The sequence below is a fragment of the Ictidomys tridecemlineatus genome, chromosome 14, assembly GCF_052094955.1.
Source record: "Ictidomys tridecemlineatus isolate mIctTri1 chromosome 14, mIctTri1.hap1, whole genome shotgun sequence".
NCBI classification, from domain to species: domain Eukaryota; kingdom Metazoa; phylum Chordata; class Mammalia; order Rodentia; family Sciuridae; genus Ictidomys; species Ictidomys tridecemlineatus.
Window position 1 is genome coordinate 39,423,266 of NC_135490.1, and position 27,420 is coordinate 39,450,685.

General features: G+C 34.0%; 1 protein-coding gene across 9 annotated transcripts in view; it reads right to left on the minus strand.

Moving 5' to 3' along the window:
• The window catches only part of Micu3 (mitochondrial calcium uptake 3), a 95,856-nt gene that overhangs the window by 56,188 nt on the left and 12,248 nt on the right, over positions 1-27,420 (minus strand). For all 9 annotated transcript variants that reach the window (XR_013430325.1, XR_013430326.1, XM_078031087.1 and 6 more), the window contains exon 2: positions 637-790. Coding sequence is in view for 7 of the 9 variants with exons in the window: in XM_078031087.1 (XP_077887213.1) it covers positions 637-790 (154 nt within the window). In the remaining 2 variants the exon portion in view is untranslated. The remainder of the gene's footprint in view (positions 1-636; positions 791-27,420) is intronic.

Genomic DNA, 27,420 nt, shown 5'->3' on the forward strand with positions numbered 1-27,420 from the left:
TATATTTACATGAATTAATCAAGTAAATGAAAAAGTGTGAAAATATTTGGTCTTCTGGAGAAATTTTATATCATTTTATAAATAAGTAATTTATATGAATAAAATATATATTCTAATAGGTTGAAAACAAAAACACATATGAGAATCCAGTTATCTGTTATTAAATTAGGTATCAAGAAATTTGCAAGAATGTGCATAATGCCAAAAGGTTTGAGAACCACTAACACGTGGAAATGTGAGAAAAAATTAACCTATATTTATATTGCAGGAGCAATGACAAGTGCAAAAGAGATATAAAAAATTATTGACCATAGCTAATTTCAAAGCCACTCTTCTGAATTAATCTGTTCAGATTAGATAAAAGTATGAGTATGCAGAGCCTATTATAAAGAATATCAAAAGTAAGTTTGTGTTGAATTTTAATGTACAAGGAAGAGGAAACAATTGATAATTTCTGATAAAAGAAAATAGATAAGGGTTTATAAGAAATATTATGGTAACACTGTATAGCAGATGTCTTGAAATACTATACTATTTTTCTAGTTATTCTAAAAAGCATATACTGCTGCATACTTTTACAAAGTAGAGATAACAATATAATCTAACATGATTAAGATAATCTTAAAATATACTTACATTTGGGCTCATCTGTCGTAACAGCCAAAATAAAATCATATGGAGTCATGAATAACTGCCCTTCACATTCTATAGATGCAAACAAACGAAATCGCCTTTCCCTAGATGTAGCGTAGAGGTCTAAGTCTTCAATATCTGTTCTGCCAACAGCAACCTAAAGTTAATAAAGCAAATAAATTTTGAATGTGTGAAACAACTTCTCATTTTAGAAGATAAATATCTTTAATTATGTTAATAGTAAATTAATCAAGTAGTGAAAATATTTGGTATTCTGGAGAACCTTCATCATTTTATAAATAAGTTATTTACATGAATAAAATGAATCAAAAGATTCTACTTTGAATGTCATTAAAGACTTGAAGATTTCTGAATAGGCACTTCAAAGATTTATTATTTTTTGAGTGGTTTATATCTTAAGTTTTGGTTGTAGAGAACATTAAATTACAGAGCCAATGGTACCTTTAGTGGAAACACTAACACTTGCTGAATGCTTACCATGTACTCTCTATATACTTCTTTATTTGATTAGAAGTCAATTCACTTAAGTCCATTAATTTTCTAAAAGGAGAAAGTAAACCCTGATATGCTGCTCATGACTATCACTAAGGTAATCATACAGAGGTAATGTTTCAATTAAAGTTGGAATTACTAAATCTAGATCATTATGGCATATTGGTAATACCACCAAGAGTCATTCTGAATTTTGCCTAGAGTCAAGATGAACAAAATTAGAAGATTGGGGGGGGAAGTCCTGTTTTTGTTCATTTCCTTATAGACAATTTTCCATTGTTATTTATTTTCTTTCTGAACTAAATATAGGAAATTAACTTTTAATAGAAGGATTTCCTGATTATAAAATTAATGTCTATACAATGTAGAAGCATTTTTAAATATTTATAGATATATCATATCATTTTTGGCAAAAGAAATGGAATTAAACTATTTATGCTATTCAATAATCAGAACTTCATTAAATATATCAGGGCCACTTTCCTACGCCATTAGGATATTCTAGTAGCTACTGCATATAATTGGAAGATAGAATTTAAAAATCAATAGATATAATTATTTTGCTTTCTTTTTTGACAAAAATGGGATTATACTACATACAGAGTTTAGTAATCTATAGTCTTTTTTACTATTAGGACCATTATCCTATGTCACTATTAAAGTAGAAGACTATTTTGAAAAACTATAATATTTCATGGTAAGATTTTATAAATAATAATAAACAATTCATTGTGGCTAAATATTCAGATGATTTTTAGCTTTTTACTATTATAAAACAATGGTATAATAATCAGCTTGCCAGGCGAGGTGGCATATGCCTGTAATCCCAGCAGCACAGGAGGCTGAGGCAGTAGGATCACAAGTTCAAAGCCAGTTTCAGCAATATCGAGATGCTAAGCAACTCAGTGAGACCTGTCTCTAAATAAAATATAAAATAGAGGATGTGAGTCGAGTACCCTTTAGTTCAATTCCCAGAACTCCAAGCCCGCCTCAAATCAGGCTTGAAAATATTTAGAAATATCCACAAATAGTTCCTTGGGATTAATTCCTATGAGTAGAATTGGTTAGGCAAGACCTTTTTATACATCCTAAAGGAGTTTTTAGTTATTTATGGGCTCACCAACAATATGTAAATTTTCACATATTTCATAAAACTAATTTATATTAGAAAAACTTCTTATTTAGGATGGCAAGTTTATTATCTTTATTGTCTCTATTTTTTGCCTATTGAGTCTTAAAGCAAATTATGTACAAAATATTAAAGTTATTTAAGTATCTCATACTTTGGGAAATCAAAACAAGCTATCCAAAAGAATTGTCAACAAAGAGACTATTTTTTTATTTCTAAGTAACACTTTATTAAATGAAAAGTCAGACAATGATGTTTTCCATCATTTTGAAGATGATGACATTTCAAAACATTACACAAATAATTAAATAAACACTAAAAGAAAGAAAATTTCACTCCCTACTTTTTCTTTCCTTTTTTTGCAGTACTGGGGATAGAACCCAGGGCCTTGTATATGACATTGGTCAAGGATTTTGAGCTACATCCCTAGTCCCATTCCCCATTTTTTGATGGTATGTACACGAAAAGGAATAAGGGGTGTCTGACTTTAACGTGTTTACAATCTATGTAGAATAACACAATACTAGTTGGAAAAAGAAAAGATACAAACATGGAGAAAGTAAATAAGTCATCAAATGAAAATAAATAGAAGAAAAGTACTAGGTTGATGTTAAAAAGAAGTTTTCCTTAAGAAGAAAATACAAGTTTATGTATTTTAAAGAGAGATGTACCCTGCAAGTTTATCCAACACATTTGAAAGATGATGATGGTCTTCCCTGGAATAGAGGATTTACATTCATGAAGAAGTAAAGGGAAGATATGGCCAGTTAATAATGATTTCTGAACCCCAGGCTAAAGCACTGGATTTAATCTAACAGAAAACAAAAGGTTTTGGAAAATTCTTAAGTGGAGCAATAAGAAAAGAAAATGGTATCTCGAAGATAAAGCAACCCATACCAAAGACAAAAGGGCTCAGTATTATATTAATAACAACTGCTCAAGCAATCCATAGATAATAGGAAATTGTTTTGGCTCTGCCGAGAGTAAAACATGACACACTAACTACCTAATGATAATTATGAACAATAATCTCCCTTACTAGTGCTAAGTTACCAGCTTAGTAACCTTGTATACACATATTTCAGGGCTTTCTTCCTCTAAGAGCTGGAAAACAAATCTTGCCTGTGACCAGTCTGCTTTTTTTTTTTTTTTTTGGTGGTGCTGGGAATTGAACCCAGGGCATGTGAGGCAAGCACTCTACCAACTGAGCTATATTTCCAGCCCCCTGCTTTTTTTTTTTTTTTCAGTAAAACAACCTCCTTTATTCCTGTCTTTTTTCCAGTTAATTTTTCTTCCTATGTGCAACTAATGGAACCAGTTTCGAGGCAAATTCACGTATTCCGTGCTCATACAAACAAATATTAATGCATATTTTTCCAACCCAGTTCTCGGTTCTTGACACTTTTAAAGCCTACTGTACATATTATTCTGCACCTATTTTGCTTTTTTCTTACTAGACTATTTCCCTGGGCTTATTAGTAACCCAAATCAATCATGATTTATCTCCAGTGAATTTCATGGTTGACCACTGACTGAACTCCCACTATTTTTGTACTACAACTTGAAGCCTCAGATGAATGTAATGAATCACAATTTTGCTTATAAACTGTATATTTGCTTCAACTTAATATGACTTGATCTGTGATTTCTGCCTCTACTTCGTGCTGCCATTAGTGTCTATGGTGCCTGTTTTCTCATCAAATTTTCCTTCCTTAAGCATAGTCTATTAATTGTCCCAGCATGCTAAACCTGCTTGACCACTGTAGCTGGGAACTTGATCCACATTTTATGAGCTAATGCTTACAACTCCTTCTCCTTTACCTCTGCTAACAATTAACAAAGCCTATAACTCCCCTTTAATTTCTTACATCCACCTATTGTCACCACTTTTATTCTAGCGCTTATTACTATTTTCCTACAGTTTAACAGCCTGTGATATTTGCATTCTTTAACCACTGAAATAAGGGTATGAAAACAAATCTTACCAAGTAGAGTTAATGGTTTTCATTAATACTTCATTGCATGAATTTCACCCCTTGTTGCCTTAGCAACAGTACTCATAACTTTTGATACAGCATTAGGTGGTGCCTACAGGTCTCATCTTAAAAGAAGGGTTGGGGAGAAGTATGGGAATGTTTTGTGTCCAAATGCTCCCAAATATATGCATATGTTTGTGTGTGTACACACCCATGGGCTCACACATACACCCTAAAAGAGAAGAATATGATTTATGAATTAAAGAGAAAACTAGAGTATAGGTGCTTAAGAAGGCTTTGATACCACCAGCTTGTTGCTTCTTCCGTTGCCTTGTCTCAATTTAGTATAATCACACAATCTAATAAATATTGATTGCTCAAATGAAATATGGACTGGCAAAAAGTGAAGAACAATTATTGCAATCCCAGTAAACTGGCCTAATTTCAGAAAAGTCTAATTGCCAACAACTGAGGATAACTGGACTCATCAGGTTATCTGAGAATGAGATGGGAAGAATGCAGAAGACGACATCAATCTTTGGATTGGGTTTAAAATTTTCTATTCTCTTCCACTGACTTATTTGTGTCTTTCTACTCTAATGGAATACTTTTTTAATTACTGTATTTTCTAAGTATGCTTTAAAAATGTTAGTGAACTTCAAAATCACTTTGTCAAGTTACACTTTTAAATTCCTACTAGTATTGTTTGGGTTGACACCAAATTTTGGTTTAATTTAGGGAAACATGAAAGTCTCACAATATTATTTTTCCAACCTGGCAATAGAAATAGAATTTATTCAATTCTTCAATTATAACTTCCAGTAAAGTTTTGTAGTTTTGGGGGTTCTAGCTCAGTGGTAGAGCGCTTGCCTAGCATGTGTGAGGCACTGGGTTCGATTCTCAGCACCACATATAAATAAGTAAATAAAATAAAGGTCTGTCAACAATGAAAAATTTTTTTAAAAGTTTTGCAGTTTTCTATAATTTCTGAGTAATCTAAATTGAGAATGAGGACTTTTATTTCTATTATATTTTAACTGGTTATTTTTGATGTGTGGGAAAGCTGGGAACTTTAATGTATTTGCTTAGTGTCCAACTATTTTATTAAAATGTCTCATTAATCTGAATAACTTTTCTTATTTTGTCTAAGTAGATGATAATAAATTCTTTCAAAATGGTGACAGTTGTAGCTTCTCCTTTCTGTAATTACTTTTTTTCATTGTCTTAGTTATCAGAAGTATAGGCATGCAAAATGATTTGGGAAAATATAATAATATTAACCATTCTTGACTTGTTCTGAGGAGAATGATTCTATAACAAAGTACTTTTTTTTTTTTTTAAGATAGGGTCTTATTTACTACACAGGCTGGCCTTGAACTTCTGATCTTCACAGGGCTGAGGAGGATGCTTCTAATGAACCACTAATAAAAGTAATGTTTGCTATTGATTTTGAGAATTACCAGGAATTGGTGTCTACCTGGTCTCCTTTTATTAACTAATAAATAAATTAGTATACTTTCCAAGTTGAATATTTAACATCAACTAATAAGCTAATATATAATCATTCATTCTTTCAACAAATACTTGGTATGAGTTTATTATACACAGATGAATTAATTATAAAACAATTAATCAATTGGAAGATTACTTAATCTAAAACTGTTTTAGAAACAAATGTAAATAAATAAGCTTGTTCTGCCTACATATGCCTAACTAATTTCAATCATTTTGAATTTACATGCTTACTTGTCTGTAGTTTATCTACAGACTATGATATAATGGCACAAGATGAAGAATTTAATAATTTTTTACTGTGATAAAGTTCTAACCAAGTAAAACTTCACAGGATATAGTAAATTATCATAGAGTAGCCCATGAAGTTCTGCTGAGAATATCTGATATAATAGAATCTCTGAGGAAAGGGAAGCTGCAGGCCAGTACATTACCAAAATGTCAGAAGGAATCCAGACCTTTAAAAGATTTAGCTTTACTTTAGAACTTCTCAAAGTTAAAAAAAAAAAAAATTTCAACCCTGTGAAGTTTTAACATCACTATTATGAACATTCGGAAACACTCATCAACAAATAAAGGAGGAAATGTCAAATCAGTTTACTAATTCTCTTGTCAGTTTGCTTGCCTATAAATTACAATGACCTTATATCATGTTAATATTCTGAACTTTTTAAAAAACAAATACAGCCATTTCCCTGGATCACAATGGCATGTGATTTCTTGTCTTATATTACAAGGAATAGGTTAATACAAATATACCTGTATTTGCTAGCTAATCCACTTTATTTTAAATTCCATTTTTTGCTTATTTAAATCATTTATCCTTTAAAATTAATTTCTAAAGCCTAAAATTAACCTAAATAATATTTCATTAATATTTATTTTTCAGTAAATGATACTTTTTATATCAAAATTTCCAAAATAGTAAAAATCCACCAATAAGCGTAAAGCATAAAAGCCAATCTGAAAGCTCAAAAGCCTGATTTATATTTATTAGTTGTTAAAACATTAATTGCTAAAGGGAAAATCATTATCAGTTCAATATTATGCACTTAAAAATGAGTCTTTCAAAGGTGGTAACATATGGGTTATGTTATTTATGAACTGAAGGGATAAAGTGACTGAGAGGATATATAGAAGTCACAGTAATTTGAGAAAAAAATCTTAATTTCTGTAGATTAACAGTCAAACTGAAAAACACATATTTGAGAAGTTGAAGTGACAGCCTTTAAAATGTTAAGAAATATTAAAGAGAAAACCCTTAGTCTTGTACTGGCTAATAAGAAAAACTGAAGGGTAAGAGAATAGATAATTGAAAACTGAGCTAACTTAGCTTGAAAGAAATCATTTCTCTAAAGTAAACATTACACAAAGTTTCTGCATTCCGTATTTTTTGGATATGCCTTTTCCAAAATGGTATTTAAAGGTGAAATATTTTCTCTGCATATAGTCCTAGCTTTGTTTGGATGGTTTTAGTATTATTACCAAACCTATTAACCAAGCTCTTCAATTCAGAAAAGACTAGTAACACAAGTTTTGTTAGGTACTAAGTAGCACATCGTATCGTGGAGGTTACCTATAGCTTATTAAAATATCAATTTAAAAATATGTTCTACTTAAAATTTTTAAGAGATTGAATGTAATCCTTTATGTCTTGAATTCATGCTTTCCCATCGGTCTCTGGAACCAATCCTGTGCCAAGTTTGAGGTAACCAAATACTCTCAGGCCAGGGATTTGGGTGTTGCTTATCCTGTTCTGGGAACAAGAAAAGAGCATCTGGTTTCCCAATTTCACCTCTGAGTTCTCTATTTCCCAATTTCAGTATTTGGGTTTTTCCCTGCCAACCTGTGCCTGAGACCTTTTCAAGAGTTTCTCTGGAATTGTGATGCATGCTCTTCTAGCGACCCAGAGTTTGGTGTTGTTACTTCTCAGCTCTCTTTAATGCTTTTTTATTTTTATTCTTTCTGCTGTAGACCTCTACTAATTATCAATACATTCAATGGTTATTTTCTGCTAAACTTTATGAAATGAAGCGATGCTAACCAAAGTCTAAGCCAAACCTGTTGATTAAAAATAAGCATGAACCTAATTTTCATCTGTGCCTGGGATGAGCTCTAGAAGCTGGGATAGTCATTGAACTACAGTCATCTTGAGTAATATTTTAGTTCTACTTCAGTTCTCTGTTTAGTTTGCAATTTCTCTGAATATGAGCACTTATACCTTCCCAGGTATTGCCAAAGAGATGAATTTTTGCTCCATATCAAATGAAATATGTGATTCTTATACTCTTTTTACTCTGTTTTCATACCCTCTTTATTTTATAATCTATTGCCCCAGATCAACACTCAATGACCACCTTTCTTATGATTTATCTTAAATGCTGACAATGCATTTTCCTTGAGAGTCAGTATTTTATCTTATAAATTCTACTGATTTCCTTTATAAATTCCTATTACATCATTTTTATTCCTTCTCCCCACTCACAATGGGGGAGTTTACTATATATCTCTGTTATTAAAGCATTAATTCTTTGAGAAAAACAGGAAATTCTTACTTTTTTAGCTCCCTGATTAATTCAGTGCCTGACATGTGTAAGAGGCTAGGTAAATATTTACTGCATGAATAAATGAATGCTTGTGGATAAAACAATAATTGGCCACTGGGTAATAAGCACCCAAAGGATACTAAATCATAGTCAAATGGACAATCAGAAGAAATGTTTGGGATGTTAAGGAAAACCAAAAGAAAGGTTTCTAATATCAAATTAAGCATTTAGACTGAGATAACAAAAGAGAATACAAAGATCTAGTGAAAAAGGTAATACATTATAGCTTAAGGATATGTATCTTTTTAAAGATATATTATTATTATTTTTGAGACGTAGTAATTGTATATATTATTGGGTAGAGTGTGATATTTAAAGATGTATTCAATGTGCAATGATTGTATCAGAGTAACTGGCATATTTATCACCTCAAGCATTTATCACTTATTTGTGTTGAAAATATTCAAATACCTCTCGTTAGCTATTTTGAAATATTCCATGAATCACTGTCAACTATAGTTATCTTACTGTACTAAAGAACATGTTGTTTCTCCTATCCAATTGTACCCCTTTACCCATAAACAAACAATCTTCTCTCCACCCCTACTTTCCCCCATATATTTCCCAGGCTCTAGAAATTACTATTTGATTCTCCACTTCTATGATAGACTTTTTTGGGGGCTTTTTAAATTTTTTATTTGTTTTAATTAGTTATACACGACAGTAGAATGTACTTATATACTTTGATATAACATACATAATGAGATATAATTTCTCATTTTTTTGAGTATACATATTGTAGAATCATATTGGTCATACAGTCACATACATACATAAAGTAATAATGTCTGTTTCATTCTATCTTTCTTATCCCTACATCCCGTCTTCCCCTTTCACTTCCCTCTACCTAATCTAAGGTAACGTTATTCTTTTTTTTCTTTGCATTATAATTCTTAATACACATATATACCACAGTTTTTGTATCTGTTTGTATATAAAGTATGTAGACATCCAATTCAAGTCTTCATACATGTACTTTGTATAATGATGTCCATCATATTCCACCATCCTTTCTAATCCCCTGCCCCCTCCATTTCCCTCCCACCCCTCTTCCCTATCTAGAATTTATCCATTCCTCCCATGCTCTCCCTCTCTACCCCACTATGAATCAATCACCTTATATCAGAGAAAACATTCGGCATTTATGAGATAGACTTTTTTAGATTAGACATGATGAGATCATGCAATATTTGTCTTTATGTGCATGACTTACTTTAAACTAAATGATCTCCAGTTCCATGTATGTTGCTATGAACAACAGAATTTCATTCTTTTTATGGTCAAATAGTATTCTATTTTGTATGTGTATCACTCTTCAGTTGCTGGCCCTTAGGTTGCTTGCATTTCTTATCTATTCTGAATAGTGCAACAATAGCACAGCAGTATAGATATCTCTTTGACTTACTCCCATAATGGAATTGTTGGATCAATTTGTAATTTTTTTGAGGCATCTCTATGCTGACTTTCATAATTGCTGTACTAATTTGCATTCCCACTCTGCACCCTCACTGGCATTCGTTATTCATCTTTTTTATTATAGCTATTCTCACCTGTGTGAAATTTTATCTCACTGTAGTTTTGATTTGTATTTCCCTGATGATTAATGAGACTGGGCATCTTTTCATACACCTCTTAGCTATTTGTACATCTTCTGAGAAATGTCTATATCAGTCTATGACCCATTTTTTAATTGGGCTACTTGATTAGTATTGAATTTTTGGAGTTCTTACACATTCTGGATACTAACCTCTCATCAGATGTATAGCTTACAAATATTTTCTTCCATTCTGTAGGTTGTCCTTTCACTCTGATAATTATTTCTTTTACCGAGTGAAGCTTTTTAGTGATATATAACCCATTTGTCTATTTTTGCTTTTGTTTCCTATGCTTTAGGGTCTTGTCTAAAAACTCCTTGCCCATCCCAATGTCCTGAAGCATTTCCCTTGTTTTTTTCTAGTAGTTTCATGATTTCAGGTCTTACATTTGTAAGTCTTTAATCCATTTTGAGTTGTTTTTGTAACTGAAAAGAGATTAGGAGCCCAGTTTCACTCTTCTGCATGTGGAGGCCTAATTATTCCACCACCATTTACTGGAAAAAATGAAAAACTGTCCTTTCTCCACTGTGTGTTCTTGGCACCTTTGTTAAAAATCAGTTGGCTATAAATGTATAGGTTGATTCTAGGCTTTCTGTTCTGTTCCACTGATATATGCATCTGCTTTTATGACAATAATTTGCTGTTTTGATTATTACAGCTTTGTAGTATATTTTGAAATCAAATAGTATAATACCTCTTGTTTTGTTCTTTTTGCTCAAGAATGCTTTTGACTACTTGGAATCTTTTGTGGTGCCATACAAATTTTATAATTATTATTATTGTTTTATGAAGAGTAGTATAGTTTAGTAGGGTAGTAGAGTTTAGTAGGGATTGTACTGAATCTCTAGATGGCTTTGATAGAATGAACATTTTAATAGTATTGACTATTCCAATCCATGAACACAGAATGTCTTTCCTTTGTCTATGTATCCTCTTTAATTTCTTTCAGAGGTATTATAGTTTCCATTGTAAATACCTTTAACACTATAGTTAAATTTATTTCTATTTTCTTTTTTGGTAGTTATTGTAAATGAACTGTTTTCTTGATTTTATTTTGGATAATTCACTTCTGGCATACTGCAACAATACTAATTTTTATGTGTTAATTTTGTATTCACAATTTCACTAAACTTGTTTATTAATGCTAATAGTTTTTGGTGCAGCATTTAAGATTTTTCTACATATAAGACCACGTCATCTTCAAACAGTGACAATTTGACTCCCTCTTTTTGAATTTGGATACCCTTCCCCTTTATTTCCCTTTAAAAATCTTAAGCATGGGGTGGGGGGGTGAAGTAGGGGGGGGCTAGTCAGGTTGTGATAAATTCTCTCAGTTTTTGCTTGCCCTAGGAAAAGGTTATTTTTGAAGGACATTGCTGGATATAGTATTCTTGGTTTTCAGGTTTTTCCCCATCACCAAATCCCAGGAGTTTGATCACATAATCCCATTTTCTCCTGGTCTATAAGGTTTCTGCTCAAACCTTGCTATTTATCCAACAGGGATTTCCTTATATGTTAGTTGATGCTTTTTTCTTGCTCTTTTTAGAATTCTCTCTTTGGCTTTGTGCTTCTAACAGTCTGACTATGATATAACTTGGAGAAGATCTATTTAAATTTAAAATCCTTGGAGCTTTCTAGACACGGTTGTCTATCTGTCAAGATTTGGAAAGTCTGCAGCAATTATTTTGTTGAATAAGCTTTCTATGCCTTTCTCTTCTCTTTTCATCTCTTTCTGGAACACCCATAATGTGAAAGTTTGTTTGCTTAATGTTGTCCCATAGGTCTTAAAGGCTTTCTTCATACTTTTAACTTTTCTTTTTGTCTAACTGGGTTATTTTCAAAGAACTATCTTCAAGTTCAAAAATTCTTCCATCTAACCTATTCTGTTGTTGAGGTCCTCAACTGTATTTTTAATTTCACTTACTGAAATCTTTTGCTCTAAGATTTGTTTGTTCTTTTTTTATGATCTCTCTTTACTAAATTTCTCATTCATATAATTCATTGTTTTCACAATTTTGTTGAATTGTCTGTCAGTCTTATCTCATAAGCTTCCTTAAAATAAGTACTTTGAATTCTTTTTCAGGCAATTGGTCAATTTCCTTTTCTCTGGGATCTGTTCCTAGAGAATTAATGTATTCTGTTGGAGGCAGCAGGTTATCTTGGTTTTTCATGCTTTTTATACATTTGGTGTATCAGTTGCCTTTACTAATTTTATAGGGTAGCTTTCATAGTAAAAGACTTTCTCCTGGTGATATGTCCTAAAGTATTGGTTGAATAGGCTATATTGGCTTTAGTTCCAAGTGGGAGCTTTAGTACAGTGTGTAGCTTCTTCAGCTATAATCAACAATGTCTATGGGCATCTCAGTGGCCTACACTGCAGGAATTGTGGGACTGGACCACAGGCTGGGTTGCAACTCTCTGAGGCAGAGACGGTTCAACAGCTCTGGATGCTGTGTGTCCAGCTACAGATGTGGGAGGCTCATCAGTTTTTGTGATCACACAGGGGAAAGAATGCCTGGGTGGGTCCAAGTAGATGTGATGCATCGTGCTTGGTAGGGAAGTAGGCTACCTGTCAGCACAAAGGACTGGGACACAGTAGTGGGTCCATATGAGGTCCCTATCAGATCTGAGGACTGTTTGGGTAACTATGTGGGGTCTCTGGAGGACAATCTGCTCAGAGCAGGCTGAGGCTGCCCAGCTTTCTGGGTGCTTTCTGGGCCAAGAGTAGGTTGGCAAGAACACCTATATGCTTCTCAAAGCCTCAGTGAGCCAACCTTTTGGAAATAGGCCACTTACCTACGTCTCAGGGTTACCAGGAGGATGGTAGAGTAACACAGCTACTTACTGGGGGCCTTAGCAGGTGAAACCACTCAGCAAAGTCTGCTTGGCTGCTTCCCAGGGCCTCTGTGGGTCAAGTTGCACAGGTATTTATCTTTTAAAAGTTGGCTGAATATGCCATCCTTAAATTAATGTTGATTACTGATTAAGTTTAGCTGTTACAATAAGAAGGCTTAAGGAGGTTATAAGATGTTTATTATTTAAATAGAATAAGAATTCTGGTAAAAAAAATCTTAAAATAACTTTCGCTTAATTCTTGAAGCTTGAAAAACTCAATTCTAGGCAATTCTCCTAAGACAATAGAATATATAAAATTGCATATTTGGACTTTAAGAAGTTTTTTTGTACTTAAAATTTTAAAATAACTACAATGTTACTAACCGCATAATCTTTGGGTTTCTTTCTTTCAGTTATACATTATCAATTCTTTCTACAACTTAAGAGTAATTTTTGTTTCCATAATACCTTTCTCAAAAGAATTACTGAAATTCACAAAATCTCCTAAGTTTTGACTACTTAAATGAAAAGAACAAATGGACAGCATTCAGTAAGAATTCTGTCAACTTATACATTAGGGAAGGTCTGAAGAACCTTCCATGAAGAAGAAGAGTACAACCTTTCAAACTTGAATATCAGAAGTTTTAACTAGAAAAAAGCAGTATGTTGTTGGACAAAAACAAAAACAAAACCCTACAAACAAACAAAGCACAAATATAACTAGAAAGAACCTCAAATTTGGTAGGATTACAGGAGAAGCTTTATCAAAGATGGTGACGGCAGTGGAAGAAATGAAAAGTTAGAATAGGAAAGGTAAGCAAGACACAGTGTATGATTTTCTTGGCGTAGTACTGAACAAGATCCAGACTCTGGATCTTAGCCAGGAATACCAGTGATGCACAGAGGTACCAGCAGCATGCAAAATGGCTGAACTCTACTATTCAAAGAATCAATGAGTAGATCACATCTAGAGAAGCCTGGGTACAGGAGAAGAAATTTAGTCTCTGTAAAACTGGCATAAGGTCACTGAAGTATAAAGCAGAAATCTAAGAATAGAGGATTAGATATAAGACTAGAGCTAAATCACAGGGATTAGTTACTTCGACAATGACCAAGTGGCCAATTAAACCATTAAGCCTGAAGTTTCTTATATTATCCCATTGGTCTTAGTGTCTGTGGTGAGGCTGGGCCTACAGATGGGCAGTTAGGTAAACTTTGATACCAGGACAATGTAGGAGACTAATCTCGCTAACAAATTCACTTTTGCAAAAAGCAATCATTTCCCTTCCCAACAATAAAGGCTTTCTCCAAATAACCTCTTCTCTGTTATATTAAACAGGGTGGTCTAAATTCCTCAAATAAAATGGCTCAAGTACAACAAAAGTGAGTTCATGTCTTTCTTACATAAGGATCTAGAAAGAACATACTAGGACTGGGGATGGAGGTGGGATCAAGGAGTTGTTCTTCATGTGGCTGTTCAGAGACTCAGGGTAATGTTGCCTCAGCCACCATCATTCAAAGGAGGTGGAGAATGTCAAGAAGTTCATGTGAGTAGCACTTATAGGCTAGGACTAGAAATGCTATAAACCACTTCTGCTCACGTTCTATTGAACCTAGTAACTTAGCCACACTTAAGTGCAAGGGATGTTGGCAAACAGCTGAGAATCCAAATTCTAACTACCATAAAAAGATTATGGTCTATAGTTTGCAGTCTATCATACCACTTTGGATGACATTAGGAGTAAAGGAATATAAAGGATTAGGGGGAAACTTTAAAACTGTGTGTGTTTGTGTGTGTGTGTGTGTGTGTGTGTGTGTGTGTGTTTAAGAGAGACTTAGACTAACATCTAAAACAATCAAAATCTATAGGATTAAAAGCCTCATCAAGGTTACCTTCATCAATTTTGCAGGAAACATTAAATTACTATGATTCACTCTGGCCAACAGTTCCAAACATTTTATTCCATTCAGACTGTATCTTTCAAAGTCTTAAAACACAACCCCCATTGGCTCAAAATTTAATGTTGTTTGCTCCTGCACTCTCCCTAGCTTTGTTCTTCCAAATTTGGCAAAATGCTTCTATAACTCTGACCTTTTCACAAAACACTCTAATAAGACTAAGAAAACATTTGGGTCTGATCTTCCATCCTTGAATACTGAGAAAAATCAAGTATAAACAGATGTTTTTAGCTCTTCTTCTACAGATCTACCTACGTTATTTAGGGAATGCTGAGCAGTAATTACCCTAACTGTCCTATAGTTTAATTTATAAAAACTGAATTCAACCAATTACAGGGATCAAGATCATGGTCTTCAAAAATTTGCTCCATAATTACAAAACTGAGTTATTACTAAACTCAATTTGGTGACACGTTGATATACTCAAAAAATTCAACAAAAATAATGACTCTAAAATCTAATCTAAGTAACAGAAACAAAATATAAAATTTCTTAAAAATACATATATGTGTATAGATATGGTCTAAATTCTAATAATTTAATTTTTCATTAGTATAAAATTCACTCTGAAAATAAAATATCAAACTTCAAAACACTGAAACTACCAATTATGATTTTGACAAATATTCCTATTAAATGTAATACAGTTATAATTTCTTGGCATCACATGGATATTATAATTAGACATTTTGATAATTTTATAGTGCTATCTTTTACAGAATAGGAAAATATAGACATCACAAATTTAAGGTAATGTACAGTATTTTTAGGTTCAGGAAATTTTGTTGAAGAATTGGAGTTTTTCGTATTAAAAAAAGGTATTACAAAGCTCCTGTTGAAAACTACACAACTATGAACCTCAGAGTTGAAACATGAATTATCTTAAGCGTGAGGCCTTGCAGTAGAAAGATAAAAATCACAGAAATCTACAGCCAGAAGAGAATTTAAGTTTGCCTTTTTATATTACTCCTTTTAGGGAAAATACATCTTATACCGCCTAGGAAAATATTTTACAGTGACTACTTAATATTGTTTTTTGCTAAAAATATTTAAGAAATTTATCTCTAGAAAACTCCTGTCTGCTTGTTGAGAAATTGGAAGTTATATTCTAGGTCTTTAACCTCAGTTTTCCTACTTATACAAATGGATAATTTTATGTGGAAATAAAATTGCAAAAATACTCATAATGTACATAATTTATTCATAAAAATAATTATAACTTTAAATTGTGAATCCTCTAAGTCATACTGATAGAGCAGAGAAGCTTAATAAGTGATATGATAAAAGTTCCATTTTTTAGTTATCTTTCTAAATGAAATAAAAATATAGTGTCAATGTAATTATCTTCTTGGAATTTCCAAACACAGAACTTTGCAACCAGTACTCAGATGTTACTTTTTAAAGTACAGAAACTAGGGCCTTCAGGCAATAGAGTACATCATTACCCTTCCTATGAATAACAGAAAGCACAATTCACTGCCAAGACAGTCTCAAGTTACTTCAGGTCAATGATTAGAAAATTCACTCTGTGGTAAGGTCTGGTTTTCCCAGGGAGAAAGATTAAATGCCAGATAAAGGATTCACTACTAGACAATTAGAGAAACTGATGACTATAAGCTGATAATACCATAAAGAAGTAACTTGAAACAATTATATTATCTAAACACTGTACAATGTATTACCTTTTAGCAATCAAGAAACAGGGAAATGATAATGAAGAATGGAAGAAGGAAAAGTAAAGATCATTTGTATTAACCAAAATTATCAAGATTACTTATTCTTATTAGTTTCATTAAAACATATTTGCTTTGTATTGAATCAAGTTAACATTAAATTTTAAAAATAAAAATTATTTTTAAAACATGCTCAATTTCATATAAGAAATTGAGCATTTGATAAAATCCTACCGATGTTGACAATTGTAGCAACATTTTTATAAAACATTAACAAACAAGTAATTTTTTAAATTTATATTTAAGAATCTTATTGTCAAGAATCTTACAGGATATATATGAGATTCTATGCAAGTAGCTAAAAAAAGTTGATCTTGGGAGCATTACATTTGGCTTTCTCACTTGGCTTCAGGCTTATTTAAAAGAGTCTTAAGAAGATAAAAGAGGTAACATTTTCTTAGCTTGCTGGGTGGTCGAAAGGTTAAACATCATGGGAAAATCCCAAAGTACTCTAAGGTGAAATGTTTTGATGCTTAGCAAATGTCTGTGTATGTAAATAGACACAGCAGAAAACAAGCCAGATAGTATAATACTGGATGAGATCAAATTAAAAAAAAAAAAAGAAAGACAGCGTCTAGATAAAGCAACTGACTATTTATGACTTTAAAAGTTTTACTTGTATTGTTATAGTAGCTCTTATTTATAGGGTTCAAGCATTTTTGCATATATCATTTCAATATTTGATAAGATGCTATAAGTGAAAGTATTTTTAAGGAGGCAGTATAGCACGATAGTTTATTATTTAGAGCTCATCTTTTTTTGCCTATTCAGTGACTTTGCTCCCGCAATACCTCCCTTGACCTGAAACTTCAATATTTTTTCCTCTTCTATAGAGTACTTGTCTTCAAACATACACAGTTGCTATTTCTACCATCTTAGAAAGTTTTGTGTCTCACTTCCCCCTTTAGCTATCTTTCCCCCTCCTCCCTGCCCTTCCTTTCCTATCCCTCAGAGCAAGACTATCACAGAGAGCTGTCTACATTTCCTGTATCCAATTTCCTTTCACTCCTTTGAACTTAATCAGCAGGTTCTACCCTACACCTCTGCTAAATCTGCTTGTCAAGGTCATCAATGACTTCCTTGTTGCTTAATTCAAAGGTCAATTTTCAGTTTTCATCTCATAGCACTTGACACAGTTGGAGACTTTCTTTTCCTTTAAATAATTTATCTTCTCACTTTCCCATTTCTTCCTGATTTTCTTCCTACTCCTCTAGCGTTCGTTCCCTTTTGGGTACCTTAAAAATTTTTTTTTTAATTTTTATTATTATTATTATTTTGTAGTGGATATTGAAATCGGGGCACTTTACTACTGAGTTACAGTCCCAGCCTTTTATATATATATATTTTTTAATTTGAGACAGTGTCTTGCTAAATTCCTGACGCTAATCTCAAGCTTGTGATTCTCTTGCCTCAGCCTCCCAAATCTCTGGGATTACAGATGTGCACCACCTTGCCAGGTCTCATTTTGTTGTTGTTGTTGTGTTTTGTTTTTTAAGCTACAGGTACTTCCTCTCCTAATGATTTTATCTAGCATTTATATATTATAAGTATATTGAAAAACCCAAAATTTGTATCTACAACTTTTTACATAAATATGAATATCACAAAGACAGGGATTTGGGTTTATTTGGTACACTTCAGTTTCCTCAGCACCTAGAGGAATTTCTGGCTTTTAAGTTTCTCAAACATTTGGTGAACAAATGAATGAGTAAACATGGTTAAAATGCTTACTGTAATTATTTAATAATGTTTCCTTTAAAAATTAAAACAAAATAGTAAAAGTTGGTAATGGGGCTGAAGGTATAGTTCAGACATAGAACGCTCATCTAGCACACATGAAGTATTGGGTTCAACCTTCAGCATCACACACACAAAGTCAATAGCTGTCTGGTAAGAATACTGTAGTTGACTTCAGAAAAATTTGAGTGGGGAAAGCAACAAAGCCAAACATGTTCAATGATTTTTTTTTTTTGAAATGGGAAATTATCTGATACTCATTTATCTTCAAATTTCAGGTGTATATATTAAAAAATGTTTAAATATTTGTGTAATTGTTCAGCCAAAGACTAAAAACCAGGATGTACAACTTTCAAGAATGTCCATGGTGATAAATCTATTCCAACTACCTGGCATTTCATTGTTGTTCTCATCTACCTTATGTTCTATCACCTGTTTCTCAGTCTTCCTGGCTCAGTCCCAAACATGTAGATTACACAATATGGTACTCTATTTCTTTAAAGTGATAGCTGACCATTAATGACAAAATCTCTAGTTATGAACTGAACCACTGTCCTCTAGGCCTGGGTATGCAATGACTCCAAGATGGTTTTCCTACATTTTCTTTCACTGAAAGAAAAGGAATAGCACATTATTAACAGTTTAGATTATTTTTTCCCAAAATAAATCACCCTGAACTTAACCAACTGTTAGTCAGCTTGGGTTACCATTACAAAGCACCGTAGACTGGATAGCTTACACAACAGAAATTTATTTTCTCATAGTTCTAGAGGCTGAAAATCTAAGATCAAAGTGCTACCTGGTTGGTTTCTGGTAAGGACTTTCTTCTTGGTTAGTAGATGGCCAGCTTCTTGCTATGTTCTCCAAGACCTTTTCTTAGAGCATGTGGAAAGGAAGGAAGGAAATGAGGAAACAAGCTCTCTAGTAGCAATCCTATGTCCTCAGTTAACTCTTATTACTCCTTTAGAGACTCGATCTCCAAATATGTTTGCACTGGGGGTTAGAGCTTCAATATGGGGAGAAACAAATATTCAGTTCATAAGATCAACCATAGACCAAGTAATCTATCAATAAACTCAATCAAAGCCTTTCAAATGTTCCAGCAGGTAATCCTTATCAAGCTGGCATCTTATTCCCTGGAATAACTTGATTATTTAAGAGATTTCACTATGGACCCTCTTATTTGGATCATTTGTAAATAGACAAAAATGAGTAATTGAGATAGGACCCCAAGTCCTTCACATCACCTGTTTCCCACTGGGAGAGTCTCCTGCTCATTGGTCCCAGATCAAGGTTGCCTACCCATGAATCAGCCTCGAAGCACCTACAATGAGGAGTCTCCTGCCTACCAGCCTTAGCCCAATGGCACCCCAGCAGGATTTCAGGTTGCCTATCCCAGCTTGTGTCTCTGTGCTTGCCAGCCTTGGCCCAGCAACCATGGAAAATATCTAGCTGCTAATAAGCCCCAAATTACAACCTAGGCAGAATGCTTTTCTTCCAAGTTAGCTCCTTTCTAAGGTACTCTCCCTCAGCCTTACAGTATTGTTTCATTTTTTTATCCCTTCTTAACGACTAATCCCCTGTAAACAGTTAATAATTATGTATAATACTATAATGGTAGATACAGTATCATTATACATATGTAAAAACCCACAGAATGTGTAACACCAAGAGTAAAAGCTAATGCATATATATAGACTCTGGGTAATAATGACTATGTTAATGTAGATCCATCAATTTTAACAAAAGTACCATTCTGGTGCAAGATGTTGATAGTGGGGGAAGAGTGTGTGTGTAGAAATGGGTACACTTGAACTCTATATTTTGTTTAGTTTAACTGTAAACCTAAAACTATTCTAAAAAATAAAGTCTACTTTTAAAAAAGTAAAGATAAACTGTTAAAAAGCTATGTCCTTCATTGAAAAATACAGCACATGGAGCTGAGGTTGTAGTTTAGAGGTATAGCGCTTGCATCGCACGTGTGAGGCACTGGGTTCGATTCTCAGCACGCATAAAAATAAAGATATAAAAACAATACAGCAAACATGATGATAAGTGTATCTCTGAAAAAAACTAGAAACATATTAAGATGTTAACTTTTAATTCTGAATGGTGGAACATTAACTCTTTATCTTTTAAATTTGGCAAAAATCACTTATGAAAGAGCAAGAAAATACAAGAGATTATATCTATTAAATTTCTCATAGTAGAAATTACTGAAAAAAATGAAAAAGTTTTTAAAATCATGTTATTTAGTTTTGGCAATTTGTTCCCATCACATTGGCATTGTTATTCTCTGGAAAAACTTTAGTATCACTTGAATTTAACAGTAATAAAAGCCAAAAAGGCATTTTCTGGGACAAAGTTTACAGAACTAGTACTTAATTTATAAAATAGGTTTTAAAATTAGTTTTGGACAGGATTAGGGGACTGAATTAAGAGTAAAACATCTACTAGTAAAAACCAAAAAGATGTGATTTTAAGGTGAAAGAACCGAATAACTGAAAAGGACCTTATAGATTCAACTACTATGACATTTCACAGAAAAAGATTAGTTTAAGTGAACTAATCACTGTCACAGAGGCAGAGAAGCAATGGCAAAGCACTCATATTGAACTTCTCTATATATCATCTCATTTTTAAAAATAAGCATTTTTAAAGGCATAATTAGTATGCACATCTAACTTCATTCTTAAGAGTTTTATCTTAAAGAGCACTGTCTGGAGGTTTAGTTTCATTATCCAAAAAAAATGTCTGAATACTTTCAATTTGAAATATTCATAGTTATCTATAAAAGTAAAGGACTGATAATTCAAAGAAATAAAATAAATTCTTCTTTATTCCCAAATATAGAGTCATGCAGTTTTTGCACAGAACCATAGCAAGCTCATAGATTTCCAGCAGATAAGCACCTGGAAAATGACTCTAGACCAGATTCAAATGGTGCCGGTTTTACAGAAGACTAAGGCTAATGAATTTCTCCTGTTACGAGGAAACTGTAAGGCTTGAAGTAGAACGCAGATTTTCCCTCAGGTTTTATCAAGGCAGTAGGATTCTTTTCCACAGACTGAGATGACTGAGCACTACTTAATGACAATAGAAAACCTATACTTACAATGTTCTTATAAGTGATACACATGCTTTTATTGATAACAATTCTTATGTAAACTCAGCTTTTAAAAATGAGAATTTAAAAGTTAAGTACATGATGTTTGGTAGTAGAGAAAACTATATTAATTATATTATTAATAGCTATTATTAATTATATTAATTAATAAAAAGTATTAGCTGAAAATGTATGCACAAGGTGCAAAGGGAAAAATGAATGTCAAAACTTGGTCTGGTAGGGAAAACACGTTCCTTTTTCTTGGTACTGAACACAGGGGATTGAAGACAGGGGTACTTAACCGCTGAGCCACATCCCCAGCCCTGGGTATGTTTTATCTTGAAACAGGGTCCCATTAAGTTGCTTGGAGCCTCTCTAAGTTTCTGAGGCTGGCTTTGAATTGGCAATCGTCCTGCCTCAGCATCCCAAACACTGGGATTACAGGTGATACAGGTGCTCTTGATGGTTAATACAACATAGAAATTTGTCTTACAAGGTAAGTTTTAAGGGCTGTGGTTGTGACTCAGTGTAGAGCGCTTGCCTAGCACGTGTGAAGCTCTAAGATCGATCCTCAGCACCTCGTAAGAATAAATAAAATAAAGGCACACAAAATACAAAAGTAAAAAAAAAATTTTTAGAAAGTTTCAACATAGTAATATGGCAACTTAGAAGAAAAAATACATTTTTAAATGTGTTTAAAATGGAATAAATGTCCATGATAACTTCATGACTTTGGATTTATTCTACTTTTAAGAGTTATTACAACAAGGGAAATAGAAAATGATAACTGGAGAAATAAGAGAGTAAATACTATACTATACCTACTGAAAAAGTTGAAAATTTGTTTTATTTTGCAGTGGCACATCATTACTGAGGAATCTGCTAATTGCCTACTTCTTCTTCCTAGGCACACAGGTAGAATCCATTCCCCAGTATCTCTTGGCACTCAGATGTAGCCACATGAACAATTTAGAAAATGGAATATGAGTGGCAGGGATGATGCCATTTGTAGACATATCCCATAAAACATCCCCATCTATATTCCTTATGTTTCTCAACCTTCCCCTGTTGGCTTAATTGGAATGTTTCATGTTGGCTAACCTTGGAAGTCACTTGTTAAAGATGACAAAGTATCAGTCTAGGGAAGACAGCTACACAGAGGAGTCTTCCTGTAAACCTGGAACCCATCTACAACTGTTACATAAACAACAAGTAAGCTTCTTTTGCATTAATCCACTAAAATTTGAAGGTCTTGTTACTACAAACTAGCTGCCTACTCTAACAAACAATATATTTCAACATGAGTCTATATATTATGTTTTTCATGGGTCTTGGTAATGATATGAATGTCTTGATAAGCAATCTGTACACGTGGAAAAATAAGAATTCATACCTCATTTGAATCAAAAATGTTTGATATGTCAAGATCATTATAATGTTTTGAGCAATTAATAAAAAATTTTTAAAAAGAATTAAGCAGAAAATAATAACATGCAGTTAGATAACTTAATCTGATATTTCTGGAGAAGAGTATGTCCCAAGGAAAAGAAAATGCTCCTGGAATATGATATATCCTATAAATTAAGGTGAAGTCATTGAAGGATTTTATGCACTTAAAAGTAGAATATTTACTTTTGCAAAAATCTTCTTTAACTTTTTAGAATTTCACCCTAAATGTGTTTCCAAGAGTTCAACATACTTGTGGAACCGTGTCTTTTACCAACCACCTTTTGGTAAGTGTGATGATAAAAGCATTCTGCTCATCTCCACCACCAAAGTCCCCTGGATGCTAGTCACTGCTGATATTAATGAAGGCAGATATAAACTCATTATATCACTTAAATAAGTAAGTAGGAATGACTATAGTTGACAGGAGCAAGTATAGTCATTCCTAGTTACTTATTTAAGAGAACTGTACTACATGACTCATGATATTCCTCAACATCCCAATCGTGTCGGAAAGAACTTCAACATTCAAGTAGCAGTGTTATCTAATAACTTAGCCTGAAAGCTCTCTAACATCCTACTTTCATAATTCAAGGACAAAATTCTATAATCACTCTATAGCTAGATTAACTCTCTCTCTTGGGCTCCTTAGCCCTGTTAGGGAAAAATCACTATCATGCCAAATAATCAACCCCAAACTCTCTTCTCTATTTTCATAGGAAGAGTCATTCTTTGCTGTAAAACTAGAGGAAAGGAAGTGGGATGAAGACAATTCTAGTTTTGAGGAAGTAGTAAATTGTGCAAATTTACTTCCAATAGATCATTTCCTTTTACCTGAGACAAGATAAAGTAGGAGTATGCTAAATATATAGTGGAGCCCTTAATGTCCAGTAGCTATTACAGGATGAGAAACGGGAGTTAGCAGAGGCATGTAATAAGACTGTTACAAACATGTCTCCTTGTGCACATTATGTCTAGATAGTATTTCTTTCTTTCCTTTTTTTAATTCCTTCTCTCTCTCTCTTTTTTTCTTGGTAGAGCTGGGATGGAACCCAGGGCCTCATGTATACTAGGTAAGCATTCTACCACTGAGGTACACTCCTAACCCTAGACAAAATTGCTGAGTCACTTAACTACAAAACAACAATCTATTTTCTGAATAATATATATGTCTACTAGCAGAGTATGAGAATCCTTTGTTATATCACATCATTGCCAACAGCCGTTATTGTTGGTATTTATATCAATCTAACTGGTGAGAAAATGTGCCTCGCTGTGTTGCCAAAAGCTTAGTCCTTGTCCTTGATGCCAACAAATAATGAGGACATGGTTTTGAGAAACAGGACAAAGAAGGTTTATTGCTTTGCTAGCAAAGGAGAAAAACAGGGGACTCCTGTTCCAAAGGTTGTGATGCTGACCATCAGCAGGAATAAGGGGCTTTAAAAGAGGTGATTCAATGGCTACATTTCCCATGTTCTCTATTGGAGCTGTAATTAACTTGTTAATCTGGGAGACAGTAATTTCTGAGATCTTCTGGTACCAAAGTCTGGATTACTTTGTTCCTATGGTGGGTGTGTACTCAAGGACAGATAACTCTGCCTAGGATGGGGAAGAAAGGTAATTGTATTTCCCCTGAGATTAGGGAGGGGGAGAAATTAGGGAAGAGCAAGGAGAGACAAAGAGAAAAAAAATATGTTCATTTTAAAAATAAATTGCAATGGCAGAGCAGCAAGGGCCATATTCAAAGCACAAAGTGGACCTCTTTTATATTTCCGCTCTGTCAATTTCTACATTCCATTTCTATGGAAAAATAGGCAACAACATCTCCAAACTGCTTCCTGCTGAGCAGGGGCAAATTTGGAGGATGTAACCCAAAGTCCCTGTTCTCTATCAGGTGGGGTGTGGAGAGTTATGGTATTCAGCATCAGAGCAATTCAGAGGTACACAGAGGCTGATGGCAGGTGACTGGACAAGGCATACATAGGGCAGGGATCATGCTAAGATAATAACAAGGCAGCAAAGCCTTACTTTTTTTGTGAACCATTAGCACAAAGACAATTAGTATTTCAAGCCAGTCTCTGAAAACCTTGAAGACATAACTCATAATCACATCAGTGAAAAACAGATCAATTTTATCAATGTAGGATGTTAGGAAGACTTTTAGGTCTGTGAAATCAGACCCAAATTAACTCAGGTCAAATTTGCACTTCTAGAGTCCTTTGTGATCACAGTTATTAGGCACTCTCATGCAAGAACCCTTCCTTTATGGCCTCCAGCTTTATATACTTTTGGTAGGGCTGACAGAAGTATATATCTTCAGTTACATTAAAAAAAGAGTTTTTTCTTTAAAATGTTCATGTAGGACTGTGCTCAGGCTATATTCTACTGCCAAGTGTTTGAGACCAAGTTGGTCAAAACTGACCTTGTTCCTATTTACCCCTAAGAGTCAGTTGAGGGAGGTTTTCAATATGGTGAGACAAGAGGTAGCATTCCTGGCTGCTCTGTGGAGTGAAACCAAGAAAGCAGACAGGCAGCTTCTCAGCAAGGTGGGTAAACAAAAAAAAAAGGTGTATGTGTTGGGGGGGGGGCTTTACTGGAATTTAAAACTAGACATTCAAAGCAGACTGGGGACTCAGGAAGCTGGATATAATAAAATAAGGAAGAAATCCCCAGCAGCACAGCCAAAGCCACAGCCAGGCCAGAAGCACCATACAGTGCAGTCCCTCCATGAGCATGGTGGAAGGATAAAGGAATTAGAGGAACCACATTTTTGGGAGGCCTGAGGTGTGCTTGGGTATGGAGCATTTAGAATCAAGAACATTGCCTGGCAAACCTGAGAAACACACTGCACAATATCTGTGTGTGAGGAAAGAAGCCATCTCTCCAGGCAGTGTGCCCAGAGGGCAAAGGAAAGAACCATTTTACAGCTGCTGCATGGGGGATGGCACCTGAGGGAATCGATTCCTGGAAATCCGAGTTTGGCCCTAAATACAGGCCCAGTAAACACATGCTGCACAACACAGAGTGTGCGTAAGTGACCAGGAGAAAATAAAACATAGATAAATGTTTACACAGGGGGCAGCTAGTCATGGAAACCCACCTGGTCCACCCCTGACCCTCCAATCTAACTGCTTGCAGAACCAGCCAGGAGAGACACATCTGGCCAGAAACTCAGAAGGATGGGCGTGGGAGAGATGGTTTGGAGACTGAACCTGAGAAAGGAAACATAGGGTCCAATGGTGATATAGGGGACTAAGAATAAGGTCCCCTAATGAGCGAGAGTTACCCAGGGGCAGACCCCTGGGATATAGTCTTCAAGCATGAACCAGTAAGCACTGGGCACTGGAGGTATGCTGACAAAAGCTCCAGACCAACTGACATTCAGCAAAGAGCCTGAATCCCATGTAAACCTAAACTCTGCCTAAATTCCTCTTTTACTCCAGCAATCCAGAGTAGAGCATCATACTCCAGATGACTCAAACCTGAAGAATGAAATGGGAAGTCTAATACAAGAGGCTTATAGGACTCCAAATGTACAAAATTACAACAGACCCACACCAAGGTACATTATAATGAAAATGCCTAACACAGAGAATAAGAATTTTAAATGCTGTGAGAGAAAAATATCAGATTACTATAGGGGGAAACCAGTTCGGATCTTAGCTGATTTCTCAACCCAGACCTTCAAAGCTAGGAGGTCCTGGAATAACATATACTAAGCTCTGGAAGAAAATGGATGCCAACCAAGAATCCTATATCCAGCCAAATTAAGCTTCAGATTTGATGATGAAATAAAAACTTTCCCTGATATACAAAAGTTGAAAGAATTTGCAACTAGAAAGCCTGCACTACAAAAATATTCTCAGCAAAATATTCCATGAAGATGAAATTTAAAAAATAGTGATAACCAGCAAAGGAAGGAACTACACTAAAGGAAGTCAATCAAAGGAGAAACTAATTCAGATTAAAAAATAAAAATAAATCCAAATGATCAGGAATACAAGTCATATCCTAAAAATGACTGGATCAAACAAAACCTAACAATATGCTGTCTACAAGAGACTCACCTCATAGGCAAAAATATCCACAGAATAAAGAGGAAAGGATGGGAAAAAACACATTACTCATATGGATTGCATAAACAAGCAGGAGTTTCTACCCTCATATCAGAAAAAGTGAATTTCAAGCCAAAGTTAATCAGAAGAGACAAAGAAGGTCATTGCTTCAAGGAATTATACATCAACAAGACTATAACAATTGTAAAAATTTATGCCATCCCCAAAGTGGAGCACCTATGTACATCAAACAAACCCTTCTCAATTTCAAAAATCAAATAGACCATAACACAATACTACTGGGTAACTTGAACATGCCTCTCTCATTACTAGATATATCTTCTGAACAAAAACTAAAGAAGCTAAAGAAGTAAAAAATGCAATTGATAATTTAAACTGAATAGACATATATAGAATATTTAATCCATCAATGACTGAATAAACTTTTTTCTCAAGCAGCACAAGGATCCTTATCTAATATAGACCCTGTTATGTAAGCTATCACATAGGTTGGCACACAATTGTAATATTACCTTAAGATTTTTTTTATCATCTACAGTGTTATTTTGATAGCTCCCATTCCAT